Below are 15,257 nucleotides of genomic sequence, written 5' to 3'. Positions count from 1 at the left end.
TAGCTTGCGGTCAGGAATCACTCGAGTCTCGTTTAACGTGCACACGGCGATCGGCAGGTGCGAAGTCCAGCGTCGCAAGAGTCTCCCCACCTGTAGAATCCCGTGGGGCCTTTTTATTTGACAGAGTCACATGGTCAGAAACATGTCATAACAGTGGGTGTGTGATGCGCTATGATTGGCTAGTTCAGAGTAGTGATGTGTCGGTCGTGAACGAGCCGATACAAAGAGCCGGCTCTTTGAAGTGAACGATGAGAGCCGGCACCCACCCTCGAGAGCCTCGAGGGTCATTTTCCCTTCTGTCTGTCTGTCTGTCTATCTGTATAGGAAAGGACGACACACGAACGAGGCCTTCAAGATGAGCAGAAAACGCAATAGCATTTGGAGACATTTTAATTGGTTAAAGTCACATGACCATAGGGCAGAATGCCATGCCTGCAAACTTAACCCCTCATAGCCTAATGTATCACATTTGATACTTAGAATTTCATTAATTTGAGACTCTAATATAGAAATTTGATTTTTTCTTTTTTTTTTAAATGAAGGATGCAAGTCAACACATGCATCTGCAGGTTCCATGAGAAAAAAAAAAATCTGGATTTAGCCAAAAGACTGGACAAACAATTACTGATAGAAGGAGCCGGATCAGCCCGTCCAAGTTGAAGTATTTAGTTTTCTTGAATGCAAATTTAAAATAAAGCAAGGAGTAGCTTATGTTCGTTAAAATAATGCAAGGAGTAGCTTATGTTTGTTTTGATCGCTGCTCCTGTTGCAGTTACATCTCACTATTTTTGTTATGATGCAGCATGTTTGATTGTTGTTCGTTGAAGTTTAATTTTGTTGCTTGTTTATTGTTTGGAGCCTTTTTAATGTTCAATAAAATAAGTAAAAAACCCTTTTCTTTGCTTGATAATTGTTGCTATTTGCAGTCAGTAGAGTGCAATATTTAGTTCACCAAGTCATTTATCAAAATATATGCTAAATTTGTCATAAATATTTAAAAGAAAAGCTAAAGTTAAAAGAGCCGTTTGAGAGCCAAAAAGAGCCGGCTCTTTTCACTGAGCCGATCCAAATGAACCGGATCACCGAAAAGAGCCGAAAATCCCATCAGTAGTTCAGAGTGAGTTAGCTCTAACTGCTACTCCTTATTTGGGGTTTCTCAAAACTGGATGCATACTGTGAAATGATACCTATGAAAATAAAATTGAAACGTAAGTATCAACTCTGGTGGTTTTCCACAGAAAAACATCATGACTTACAACCTTGAGAACCTGGCCGTGGCTGGCACCAAAAGGGAGTTAATATCTGATAAGACGATCAACAGAACCTCTTTGTAATTTCTTCAAAGAAATACAACACACGAACCTGGATGAATAGTCTAACAAATGAATATAGTATCACACCAGTTATGTGTTTTATAAGCATGAATAAAATATACTCTTTCACAAGTATGTACCTCGGTATGGGGGTCAAGATTTGCCGCGGGTTCAGTACAACAGGAAAAACAAAAATGCTACTTTCTCACAGCATTTACACCATTACACTATTATATATGTGAATTTTTAAAAAAAATGTAAAAACGGTAACCTATGTTTTTTTGGGGGGGTGGGGGGACAGTTCAATTCAATCAGTTAATATAAACATTTGATGTGAAAAACATTATAGAATGGATCATGTAATAACATGTAGAACATGAAAAGTAACATCAGTTACTTTGTCAAGTAACTAATTACTTTTACATTAAGGTAACTGAGGTACAAACTCAATTACATTTTGGGAGAAGTAATTTGTAACTGTAACTACGTTTTTAAGTAAGATGGTGGCAGGTGGGCCAGACTTTTCAAGTTTTCCGGGGATAACCTTGGGAATGTGTGTGCTAACTCTGCCTCCATAAAGCTAGTGTCCATCCAGATTCATTTGTTGTTTTAACAGAGGTCAAAGCCCTGAAACATCAGAGCTGAACTTCCTCCAGAAGGCTCAGATGTTGGAGACATATGGAGTTGACCCACATCCATGCAAGGTCTTGATCACTGTATTCAATATGGAACAACACTATAACATGACAATCTGCTCTAGGACTTATTTTGTGCATATTTGTAACAAATTGGACGTGTGTTTTTAAAATTAAGACTTAAGGACAAACTGATGCGTTGCTTTATGATTTATTATTTTTGCCGTTAGGATGTGTCTGGAAATCCAGCTTTTCTGGCATTCACTCCATTTGGATTCACCGTGCTGCAAGGAAACAGGAGGATTCATATCCTCACATGGTGAGTGCCACTATTCTATAGCAATGCGAATAATGAATAAAATATTACAGCTTTGTGTCCCACTCAACAGGGATGAGGTGACCAAGCTGAAGTTTGAAGCCAAGACATTCCATATTTATGCAAATCAGACTGAGGTACTGCACTGCAAATTTATAACATATAGATAAGATTATTTTTCTTAAATCTAGGCAAATAATTTTCTCCAACTTGTTTTAAGTGTTAAAGACTAGTTAACAGATTAATGTGTAAGATTATTTTACTTAAAGTAAATATTACTATTCTTATTAAGCCCATACAGCTAAAACCTGATATTTTTTCACCTAAATCAAGAAAAAAAAATTGCATTCAAATAATGTTTTAAACAATATCTATTCTTAAATCAAGAATATCTATTCTTAAAACAAGAACATTTCTGACACATTTACTTTTCCCCTCTTAAAATAAGAAACACTTCTATGTAACAAACAAATCACTTTAATTGACAGAGTTAATCTCAAACTTCCCAACAGAATTGATTTTTTAAGTTACAATAGAATATTTTTCCAATGATGATAGCAAGACAAATTTGGAAGTCTATCAAAGTAAGTATCGATAAATCCTCATTCATGGGAAATTTTCCCTGAATATTAGGGAAATCGGTCTGCTCTGGCTCATACACAAATTTCTTAAAGCAGTGACATCATCAATATTGTATGCTACATACTCTTACTGTAAAGCCCAAACTGAATGGTATTCATTCATTGGAAAATACTGTAGTTTTGTAGAGATATGTAGTCCAATGGTTAAATGTTGGCCAAGATGCTCAATTGTTCCAATTGTTCATTTATTGGAAAATTGCTTAGCTGAAAGTTGTTGTGAATAGATATGTGCCGATTGCTGGTTTAAAGCTATACTGTAGTATGAAACGTGCAAACGTGAAAACTGCAAAAATTTTCCATCATACCGTCCTTAAGGTATTAGCTATTCTTTATGTGCCAAAAATGCAGTTGCAAGGCTCAACCCTCCCCCCACGGTTGTTGCTCAGTGTCAGTGAGTCAGCTGTGCTACCCGATGGCTGGAGGGGGTAAAACTCCTGAACTTTTTCCGCCATCGAAGAAAACAAAATCGCTGGTATGGGAATACTTCGGCTATAGAAAAGTTACAGACAGACGCGGCTTAGAGGAGGCGGGCCAACCGACATGTAAAACATGTTTGCGGAGTGTGGCTGCCGAGGAGGCAACGCCTCCAATATGATTTCGCATTTATACAAAATTAAAGGTTAGTAAACACTGTCATGAACGTTTCCCACCAGCTACGAGAGTTAACTCCAGCATGTTTAGTGTGTCTAGCGATGGTAAAACGTGTTTTTCGCTCTCTGGCAACTGTCTGTGTTGAGAGAGTGTGTATATAATGTAAACATGATACGATTCATACACACGTGCTTCTTCTGGAAAATAATTCAATTATTTTTGTTGTGATGGTAATAATGTTGAGCTGTGGCTGTGGGTTTAGGCTCACCTAAAGGACTGCTTTAATTTTATTTAAATTTTTTTTTTTTTTTTTTTTTTTTAACTTAACATTACACTTATGTTCCAATTTACTAACATTTTGAAAAACATCCTGTTTAATATTAAAAAGGTTGTTGTTTTTTTTTAACCCAGATATCACAAAGTAACACCTATTAGAGCTGTAATAGCAATACTGTGATACCGTGAAACCGCGATATTTTGGCTTAAGGTTATCATACCATCAGAATCTCATACCGGCACATGCCTAGTTGTGAAGTTGTCCTTGAACTAAAAGTAATGATCTATCACTTATTTCGATTTACACTAAAAACAAGGGAGTTGAAGTAGTTTTAAGGAGGTGTCTTTGCAATGTGGGCACATGATGCATATGTTGATTGTTGAACCACATTGACTCATTCACTACCAAACATCATGTCACAAGACATCGCTTTCTTTGTAGTGCCACACTGTGTTCTATGCAGGGGTGAAAGTGGCTAAAATTTCTTGCCGGAACTCCCCGACGTGAAGGTCGCCACGGAGCCAGAAATTTGATTTATTTATTTTTCATTCAAAATTGTATTTTTTCAATGATTTGCAAAATAAAAGTTAACAATCACAGCTATAACCCCAACCTCCATCTCCTAATTTTTATTTTCCCTCATTTTATCACATATTAAATGCCAGATGCCAATTTTAGCTACTTTAGAACATAGGATATATATTAAAATTGAAGTTAATGTTATATTATGCAGAGTAAAATGGAATATATTTTGAAGATCGTGCAAACATTGACTTTTTTAAATCATAAGGAAATGAATAAGTAGCCTAACATAAATGAACAAATATAAGTCCAAAGTGCACATTGACAGCTAAGATGTTCTGAACCTCCCCATCAGAGAAAATAAAACTAAATATGATAAATAAGCCTCAACTCTTTCGTTGCGCTTTAAGATTTGATCCATTTTATGTTGCATTGCCCTTTTTTGTCGCATCAATTCAACAAGGTTTTTTTTTTTTTTTGTCGTTTCAGAAAACATGCACATTTGAACCAATCAGAGTTAACCATCTCTGCTGATCACATGTCAGTATGTCAGCCAATTGAACGGATAAATTAGTCCAGGCGTTTTGCTTTGCTGCGTGCATTCGCACATTGACTTGACTCATCATCGTCAGACTCAGATAATTGCAGCAGCTGGGGAAAACTCCATGCCGTCCGTGGAATAAAATCAATAATAAATATTGGTGGAGACGGATTATGCTACACAAGCACTTTATTATGCTTATTGTTAACACTTGTGTATGTAAATCTGATGTTAGTAGATTGTTTTCTTCTTGGAGCTGAAATGCATGTGTGGCAGCTTAGCATTTTTTTTTACATAGCGTTTTGATAATTGCTGTCATATTTTCGGAATCAAAGCACCGTGTACCAGAGCAGCATTCCGGCCCTGAATCTTATACCGGAACAGCATTCCGGCCCTGAATCTTATACCGGAACTGCGTTCCTGACCGTTCAGGCCCACTTTCACCCCTGGTTCTATGGCTACAGGAACACAGAATTTACAAAAAGATTATCTTCTTCTATAATATCTTTCATAATAAAAAAGAAAGTTTGTACTCTTTTTTGTTCTTTAGTTATAAGGAGTTGAAATTCATAAACAACATGCTTTATACGCCTTTGTTAGTAAAAATGGACTGTCCTGTGGGTTTCTTTTTAGGACCAGAAGATCATACTGACCTATTTTGCACCGACACCTGAGGCCTGTAAGCACCTGTGGAAGTGTGGTGTGGAAAATCAAGCCTTTTACAAGTGAGTCACGGAGCCTCAACAAACAGAACAGATGGGGGGAAACTGTGTTATTCAGACAGACACGAGGCTGACATTTGACAGGTCAGGCTATGCAGTTTTGATTAAACATGTGTCTTGTCTTCTTGTCTGTCTGACGGAAATTTCAAATGAAATAGACAAAAATGAGTATGGAATGTTTAGTAATATTCTTTACTTTCAATATCAGGTTGGAGAAGTCCAGTCAAGTGCGCACTGTGTCCAGTAGCAATCTTTTCTTCAAGGGTAGTCGGTTTAGATACAGGTACTGCTTTTTTATCTATATTGCATGATAATATTATCATATGCAAAAACACTTATTTTCTTTTCCAGTGGGAAGGTCGCAAAAGAAGTGATGGAACAAAGTGCCAAAATTAAAAGGGACCCGCCTGAGATCCACAGGTCAGAATTGCTGTTGAAGTTTAAAAACTCATGTCAACTCTTGTCAATTTCTGTCACACAATACTCGCAAAAATGTAAGGTTGAAAAAAAAAAAAAAAGTCAATTTCAGGGGACATTTCAACCAAAAATGCAGTAAAACTTTTCAAGTTTTTGAAAGTTTTAAATGTATCTCTATCTTTTTGCTCTTCTCGCTGTCCTCTCACAAAGCGTTGAATACCAAAACTACACGGAACAGTTGGACTTGTATTTGAAAGTTAAGCGAAGGTTGGATGAAGTTCACCTGTACAGTTGCTCCCAAATTCCCAACTTTTTGTGAACATTTTATATGTTTGCTTATCTACATGTTATAATATTGTGACCCATAATACTGTACTGTACATGGGCGAATCACATTAAGCTAGGCTAACAAAGGCGAAGGGTGGTTTGGTTAAAGATCATCAAGCGTACACTCTACTTGGTGCTTATTAATATTTAGCATGTTAGCAGTGACAAGGTATGATAATAGCTAAGCTGTTAGCTTGGCCACATGCAGCTAACGATGAACTAAGACATTGCACGTTATCATAAGCATTATCATGCTGCACTATGCTAAACTAGTATATTGTACAGTATAACCTTCAAACAAACAAGTACACGTGTTTATATGGGTTGTGTTTGTTCAGGGCGGGCATGGTGCCAAGCAGGAGCTGTCCATCTATCACGCATGGCCCTCGTTTGACGAGCGTGCCCAGGACGAGACGGAGAGCAGTACACATCTCCATCATGGAGGGTATGAAACGCGCTCTCACATATAAAATATGTACTACAAAACTGTTGGTGGCTGTAATGTATATTTAACAGAGTTAATGGAGTTTTAGCTCAATACCAAAAACTAAAAAACAATCAAACGAAACCTGTTAATTTTAAGCTTTAAATGACTTCTTGTTATGATGTTGTTCGAAGCCTTTATGATTTGAAATACAGTAAGTTTACTTTGACAATTTTAATTGAAACTTTAAATTGACTTTTTAATAGATATTTGTACACGTGTAGTTTGTTGTGTGGAGTACCTGCCCCATCATCAAAGTGTGAAATGAGCTTTTGTTAAGACTGAGAAATAGTTGGACAACAAAAGATTTACGTCCTTGGTAGTATAATTTAAAATTTTGTTTTGGCAGAAATTCCAGAAACACATCTAATATGTCATATTTCCATGATACTTTCACTTAAATTACTCTGGGCCTTGCACTACCACTTCCTATGGCAACTATAGGGCAAGCTCTGACCTTGAACTGAATTTGAGCCTCTCTTGGTGTTTTGTCATGGCCCTGTTTGCCTTGGTATTCTCACTGGTAATAATAACCGTCCAAGAATAGCTCCTTCCGTGAGAGGGTCGAGCCGACTGTGTTATTGCCAACAGATGAAGTAGCCAGGCGTTAGAGTGGACCACATTCCTAGTCGCGACTCTCAACGCAAGTAAATGGTCCATTAGCTGTGTCCATTGTGATCACGGGATCAAGTCTGCGTGAAGCCTTGAGGTCGTATTGCTCACCTTGAACTATGGTCAAGTGCCTGATCCGCATCGAGACCAAAGTGAACGTCCACTTGCGTATGGTCAACCACTGCTTTCGCGATGTCAAGGTGCGCGTTTTGTCTCTTGGACCCCGGCTACTGGGCAAGGCTCTGGGGGCCCTTCCCCTCCTCCCCTCAATCAGTGAAGGGCCCGCTCAGGGATGTAGGTCTGAGGATCCTTCCCGGCTAGCCGTAACCCCAAATGGCCGCCCAGGTAACCCAAGGACTAGTTTTTTTGAGTCTCTGATCTGATTTCTTTGTGGTATTATTTCTTGTGACTTGGTTCGTGAGCTGTGAAGTTTTCATCCAATTTAGTCAATGTTTGCTTTGTTGAGATGACTATTGTATGAGAATTAACACTTGCATTGGGATGCAAGGCTCATTATTCTCACCACTGTGTAGGAAAAATGTTTTTCTTCCAATTAGCTTTCATCATTTCCCCATTAAAATATTTAAATACAGAGCAGACAAGAAAAATCTGTTGGGACTAGAAGGCAAAATGATCTTGTAAGGAAGCAATCATCCTCATTTAGCTCTTTTTTTATTGTATTGCATTCATAGTATTTGTTGTATGTGGTGTGCTGAAACACAGCAAGTAACTCTAGGGATTGACATTATTTGTAGTTTTTTAAAAAAACTTTATTTTCTATTGATTTTAGAGTGTTTATAATCAACAACAACAACAACAAAAAAAGGAAAATTAGGATTTTATTTTTGCTAAAAATGTTTTTTTGTGTAGGTTTCCGAAGTTTTGTGTTAAAAAACTTTCCAAGTATGAGCTTTCTGTGTTTTTAAGGCAACATAAAATAAGTGATTATTATAACTTTTTCAAATTGAATGATCTGGTTTTAAAGTTGTTTTTTGCTACAAATGAGTTTCCTATTTTCAGTGTTTAAACTCATTTGTTTTTTTTTCATGTAAGCATCTTTTTCTTTATAAGTTTAAAAAAAAACTGGATATTTTAAATAAGGTAAAATAATATTTTTGCGTTTTGAAAGTTAATGTAGTTTTAATGTCTCTTTTTAATTTTTTTTTTTTTAAAAGAATTTGATTAGTTATCTGTTGTCTGAATGCTTAGGTCTGGAGTCCCTCCGCGACAGCGCCCACTCCACGCCGGTTCGCTCGGTCTCCCATGGCGACTCCTTCCTGCCCACCCGAGGCCGCACAGTGGACGGCGGCGAGGCCGGTGCATCAGCGGTCATCTCTGATGAAGCCTACAGTCCCTCGGACAGCGTCCTCCCTACGCCCGTGGCCGAACGCGGAATGGAGATGCACCTCAACGGCGCCCCCTGTAGCATCGACGAGGACGAGTTTGGTGCATCGCCAGATGCGGCGGACAAAAGGAGAGCCCCACGGGCACTTAAAAGCAGAGCGTCGCCCCCGAGCGATGTGGAGGAACTGCACAAGTTCATCCTGAGTGTTCTCCGCTTGTTCCTGGTCACTATTGGACTGCTCTTCGCCCTCCTGCTGCTTCTCATAGTGCTGACCGAATCCGACTTGGACGTGGCCTTCCTGAGAGACATCCGCACCACGCCCGAATTCCAGCAGTTCCACTTTGAGTACTTCTGCCCGCTGCGGCGCTGGTTCGCCTGTAAGCTCAGATGGATAGGAGGGCTCTTGATCAGCAAGTAAATAGGACGAAAAGAATGACCGTCTAAATTTAGTTAAACAGCTTTTGCCAAGTCACAAGCCATGGATTGAAGTAGGATCGCTGTATTTAATCTTCACAAGTCACTTTGAGAGAGATGATGCCGGTCATTTAACTTCATGAAGTTGATTTAAATGATTTGGAAACACTAGAAAACATTTTTAGTTAGCACGTGCTCAAGCACCCTTGAAAATTGGCACTCATTCCCAAAATCATTGATATGATTAAAAATTAATGCACTGCTGTATTTATTACTTTAAACACACTCATTTAATTATTAATAATGGAGGCAAAGAGAAGTTACCCTATTTTCTGGACTATAAATCGCTGCAGAATATAAGTCGAACTAGTCAAAAAATGGCTCATTACAACACAAAACATAGATAGGTCGCACCTGACTATAAGTTAAAACAGTTACTAGTGTAACGTATGCAACAAAATAGCAGTTCAAAAGAAATGACTTGTTACCAAAACCACAGCAACGCTACTTAGTCCTAAATTAGCATTAAACGTAAACTTCCTTTAGCTTAGCAAGATAAAATGTTGCAGCGCTTCAGCTCAACAACAGCCACTTCAACAGTTTTCTTAAACTTTCATAGCATGCAAACAGACAACACATTTACTTACGGTTTTGGATACTATTCGGCTCAGTGAAAATCCAGTCAGATTAGCCTAACTTTAGTGGCTTCGCTTCCATCGCATTAGCTCCCAACTTGTAAAAAGCAAGTTGCAGTCCAACTTGCCTTTAAAGTGTTCCATGCGTAGTCCATTTTATGCTAAGGCTTCATACAGTGGTATGAAAATGTATCTGAACCTTTTTGGAATTTCTCAAACTTCTTCATAAAATCAACATCAAATGTGATCTGAACTTTGTCAAAATCACACAGATGAAAATACAGTATCTGCTTTAACTAAAATCGCCCAAATATTTATAGGTTTTCATATTCAATGGGGATAGCATGCAAACAATGACAGAAGGGGGGGAAATAAGTAAGTGAACCCTCTGCCTAAGGAGACCTAAAGAGCAACTGAAAACAATTTTTACCAAACAATTTAAGTCGGGTGTGTGCCGAATCAAAGATGAGTGGTTTAAAGCTTCCCTGCCCACTATAAAACACACACCTGGTAAGAAATGTCTTGATGAGAAGCATTGTCTGATGTGCATCATGGCTCGGTCAAAAGAGCTGTCTGAAGACCTGTGATCAAGAATTGTTAATTTGTATAAAGCTAGGAAAGGATACCCAACCATCTCTAAAAGTCTGGATGTTCATCATTTGACAGTTAGAGAAGTTGTCTACAAATTGAGAGAGTTTGGCACTGTTGCTTCTCTCCCTAGGGGTGGCTGTCCGCCAAAGGTGACGCCAAGAGTTCAGCGCAGAATACTCAGAGAGGTAAAAAAAGAACCCTGGAGTGTTTGCTTAAGACTTACAGAAATCACTGGCACAGTCCAATCTCTCTGTAGACACATTGACTATATGTAAAACGATGGCCAGGAATGGTGTTCATTGGAGGACTCCACGGAGGAAGCCACTGCTGTCTAAAAAAAAAAAAAACATTGTTGCTCATTTAATGTTTGCAAAAGGCACTTGGACACTCCACAGAAGTTTTGGCTAAATATTTTGTGGACTGATGAAACCAAAGTTGAATTGTTTGGGAGTAACACACAACGTCATGTGTGGAGGAAAAATGGACCAGCTCACCAACATCAACACCTAATCCCTACCATGAAGCATGGTGGAGGGAGCATGATTTGGGGCTGTTTTTGCTCATCAGGGCCTGGAAACTTGCAATCATTAATGGAAGAATGAATTCAAAAGTATATCAGGATGTTTTGCAGGGAAACCTGAGGCCATCTGTCTGACAGTTGAAACTAAAAGGAGAATGAATGCTGCAACAAGACAATGATCCAAAACACAGAAGTAAATCAACTTCAGAATGGTTCCAAAATAACAAAATACACGTTCTGGAGTGGCCAAGTCAAACTCCAGACTTGAACCCCGTTGAGATGGTGTGACATGACCTAAAGACTGCGATTCATGCCAGACATCCCAGGAATCTGACTGAACTACAACAGTTTTGTAGAGAAGAATGTCCCAAGATTAGTTTTGATCGATTTGCCAGACTGATCTTCACCTACAGGAAGCGTCTGGTTGAAGTTATTGCTGCCAGAGAGTGGGGGGGTTAGAAAATTTTGCATGTGAAGGTTCAGCTTGTCATTGTTTGTATACTACCCTCATTAAAATATGAAAACATTTAACAGACAGTTATTTCATCTGTGTGATTTTGACAAAGATCAGATCACATTTGATGGAGATTTTATGCAGAAATGTGAGTAATTATAAAAGATTCAGATACTTTTTCATACCACTGCATCTTCCTTCGGTCGGCTCCATGAATGATTTACGACCGTTAAGATTTATGTCGCTAAAGATTGCTTGTTGTAAGCAATGACGAAGCATGCAAAATCAATGAATAAAAATTAAAACGAACATAGAACTTCATGAATTAAATCATACGGATCCACATTGACAGTCCTTGTTTGAAAAAAAAAAAAAAAAAGACGATCTAAAATGTTTAACGTAGCTCGGCCAAACTAATAAATGAATAAAAAAAAAAAAAAAAAAAAAGTAAAAAGACTTATAGTCCGGAATATACGGTACAGCAAATATAAAAAGTACGCACCGGTGTGTAGATTGCAGGTGACCCAAAAAATCATTTTAAAACTTTTATCACCACTATTAATTTAACTATGACCTTTTTGACTCAACGATAAAAAATATGTATGCCAAAGAGATGGGGATTAAGATTTTGAAATATTGATGGATACACACACACACATGCACAATCACACAAATAGGCGGTAGAAAAAGGGTAATTAGTGGCTATGTGCGCACATAACTGCAACTAACGTTAGCTGAGTCATTGTCATAGGTTATGGATATGGTTTAATGAGGAAGCCAATCGAAGTAAAGGTGTGTTCTATTTTAAACGAGGGTGAGAGCAAGTGCAAAATAAAGTTATTTTGGTAATAGTGCAATTTATTTTATAAAATCTTTGCTGTAGCGGTATGGAGGGTTTTGGTGCCGCAATGAAATACATAGAATTATAAAATACAGGAATATATTAATTTGTTTTCAGCAAATAATATGAAAAGAAGTTCAAGTAAGTTTCAAGTTATTACAAAAATAAGTCACATTTTACTTAACACTGTATAGTGGTAATCAATATGTTAAATGTCAATACATACAGTAATGTCACACTGAAAAAAAACAAAACAAATTCACACGTACTTAAATTGTCTTTCGGATTATCAATTAATTTCATTTCGGAATTTAAAACCCTCCACACATGGGACAAAGGACATTATTGTAATAAATGTAGCACTATCGTACTGTTTGAAGTCACTTTGGCTAAAGAAACATTCATATTCTTTGTGGACTCTTTACCATCCAAAGACTTAATGAAGATTTTAGATGAATGAACTAACAACCAAAAAACACGAATAGACTATTCAATCATTTAGTGCAATAGGCCACAATTGGTGATTTAAGCTAGTTGCGCTAGTCAAGTGTTGGACCTATCTCAATGTGCAACACTGTACACCAACTAATATTGCACTGCAATGTGCACAGCTGGGTAGAAGCGCAGCTTTTTGTCAGTGTTATTTGAAAGTTTTTATGATTTTCTTTACACTGCAGTGACCAATTAGACTTGCAATATAGCTCAGTAAGTCCTGTTTACTGTACTGCTACTTCCATCACCACACCAAAGAAACCTGATTTGTGTTGCTTTCGCCTTAGCCTGCAGTGTCTTTGACTGAATAAATGAAAATAGTTGTGACAACTGTATAATGGTAGATTGTAGCAATAGTAGTAAGGCTCAAAATTGCACCAAGCGAAAAATTTTCTTTCTGCATACCACATTTGGTCAACGGTTGTCATCTTGATAAGTGTTTGCAATGCCCAGACACAAGAAGAAAGTCAATTTCTAATAAAAACACAAAATTGTAATGGTTTTAAATTGGATTCCCCAAAGTTGGCATGATTTTTCAAATTCACAAGTGAAAACAAAGGCATTGTTTGTTTTGATAGCAATAAATATAAGGTTTGTGTGGTTGCTGTATTATTTCCCCAAAGCCTGAGGATGCATGTGTGAAGGATCTGTCCCCGCAGTGGTATTTTCTCCCCCCGAAATGAAAATATCTGCTTATTGTCGCATCATTGACTTGCTTTGGCTGCGGGTTTTGAATTGAACACGTAACTTCGAACCTGTTGGATTGCTGTTCACTTCTCCAGACTGGATAGTATGATGACAAATGATCTTCAGTGTGTGCTTCCTTCCATTCATCATGGCTCTGCACATCCAAGTGTCTGTTAGCATGTCTTCTGCATTTATTGCCTCCTGAGCAGACAGAATGGTTTAACTGAAGACTGGTGTAATCCATTTATGAATAAATATTTATTCTTGAAATGTGCCAAATACTGTTGTCTATATCTTAAATATTCCAATGAACTCATTAACAAACTAGGAAATGCAATCGAGAAATGACGTACTGCATGCAATCCATCACTTTTGCTGATTAATATTCATGACATTAGCAATTGTTGCTAGGAGGGTCAACCTGCAGTTTGCCCAAATAGTAAATGCATGGAAATAGTGTACGAACGAAATGTTTACAGAGCTAAACCTACCAATTCTGTTCGAAAATGATGCCCCTGGTGCCAAATTCACTGGTAAAGATGTGGAAGAACATACGAATGTTCAGTTAAAGAGATGGCTTGAATGTCGAGGGCTGGAAAAGACGGGTAATCCAGATCCAGATGTAGCTTTTTTATCAACACCTTTTTCTTGTGTGCGTTGCCTTACGCCACTGACAATGACATTCTTTTTCAACAACCATCCTTTACCACCATATGCCCTGTCTTTCTTATAAAGTGCCCTCCATAATTATTGGATTTATAATAATTATGTGTTTTTTAGCTTCTAATATTTTTTTTCTTCTAAATAATATGGCACCTTGATGGAAAAAAGAGAAAAATCCAACCTTCAATGCAAGTGCATTTATTCAGTGGGGAAAAAAATCCCACATAAAGAAATAATTATTTGACATCAAACAATGTGTCACAATTATTAGCACCCCTGGTGTTAATACTTTGTACAACCCCCGTTTGCCAACAAAACAGCACCGAATCTTCTCCTATAATGTTTCACAAGATCGGAAAAGACAGAAAGAGGGATCTTCCGCCATTCCTCTTTGCAGAATCTCTCTAAATCGTCCAGAGACCTGGGTCCTCTCCTCTCTACCCTCCTCTTCAGCTCACCCCACAGCATCACTGACCCACCCCCATACTTCACAGTGGGTATTAGGTGCTGTCTACACGCCAACAAGCTGTTTGGGAGGCATGCACGGAGAAAACCTTTCCTCACTCAATCATAAACGCAAACGTCTGGAGTTCGCCAAGCGGTATTGGGGCTTCAACTGGGGCTTCAGATGAGACCAAGATTGAGCTTTTTGGCAACAAACACTCTAAGTGGGTCTGGCGTGCCACGAAAGATGCGCATGCTGAAAAGCACCTCATGCCCACTGTGAAGTATGGGGGTGGGTCAGTGATGCTGTGGGACTGTTTCGCTTCCAAAGGCCCTGGGAACCTTGTTAGGGTGCATGGCATCATGAATGCTTTGAAATACCAGGACATTTTAAATCAAAATCTGTTGCCCTCTGCCCGAAAGCTGAAGATGGGTCGTCACTGGGTCTTTCAGCGAGACAATGACCCTAAACATATGGCCAAATCTACACAGAAATGGTTCACCAGACACAAAATCAAGCTCCTCCATCTCAGTCCCCAGACCTCAACCCCATTGAAAACCTGTGGGGTGAGCTGAAGAGGAGAGTACAGAGGAGAGGACCCAGGTCTCTGGATGATTTAAGAGAGATTCTGCAAAGAGGAATGGCTGAAGATCCCGCTTTCTGTCTTTTCCCTTCTTGTGAAACATTATAGGAGAAGATTACGTGCTGTTTTGTTGGCAAAAGGGAGTTGTACAAAGTATTAACACCAGGGGTGCAAATAATTGTGACACAC

General features: G+C 38.4%; 1 protein-coding gene across 1 annotated transcript in view; it reads left to right on the top strand.

Annotated features, from left to right (window-relative positions):
- Positions 1–10,952, top strand: part of LOC130914529 (FERM domain-containing protein 5-like) — a 91,150-nt gene extending 80,198 nt beyond the window's left edge. Inside the window, exons 7-14 of the mRNA XM_057833796.1 lie at positions 1,930–2,017; positions 2,179–2,267; positions 2,338–2,401; positions 5,470–5,561; positions 5,767–5,841; positions 5,910–5,978; positions 6,641–6,747; positions 8,608–10,952. Coding sequence (XP_057689779.1) covers positions 1,930–2,017; positions 2,179–2,267; positions 2,338–2,401; positions 5,470–5,561; positions 5,767–5,841; positions 5,910–5,978; positions 6,641–6,747; positions 8,608–9,161 — 1,138 coding nt within the window. The 3' untranslated portion in view covers positions 9,162–10,952. The remainder of the gene's footprint in view (positions 1–1,929; positions 2,018–2,178; positions 2,268–2,337; positions 2,402–5,469; positions 5,562–5,766; positions 5,842–5,909; positions 5,979–6,640; positions 6,748–8,607) is intronic.
- Positions 10,953–15,257: the final 4,305 nt, after the last annotated feature.

This window comes from Corythoichthys intestinalis, chromosome 1, assembly GCF_030265065.1.
Source record: "Corythoichthys intestinalis isolate RoL2023-P3 chromosome 1, ASM3026506v1, whole genome shotgun sequence".
NCBI lineage: Eukaryota > Metazoa > Chordata > Actinopteri > Syngnathiformes > Syngnathidae > Corythoichthys > Corythoichthys intestinalis.
Note: the sequence above shows the minus strand (reverse complement) of the source record. Positions and strands in the feature narration are given on the sequence as shown.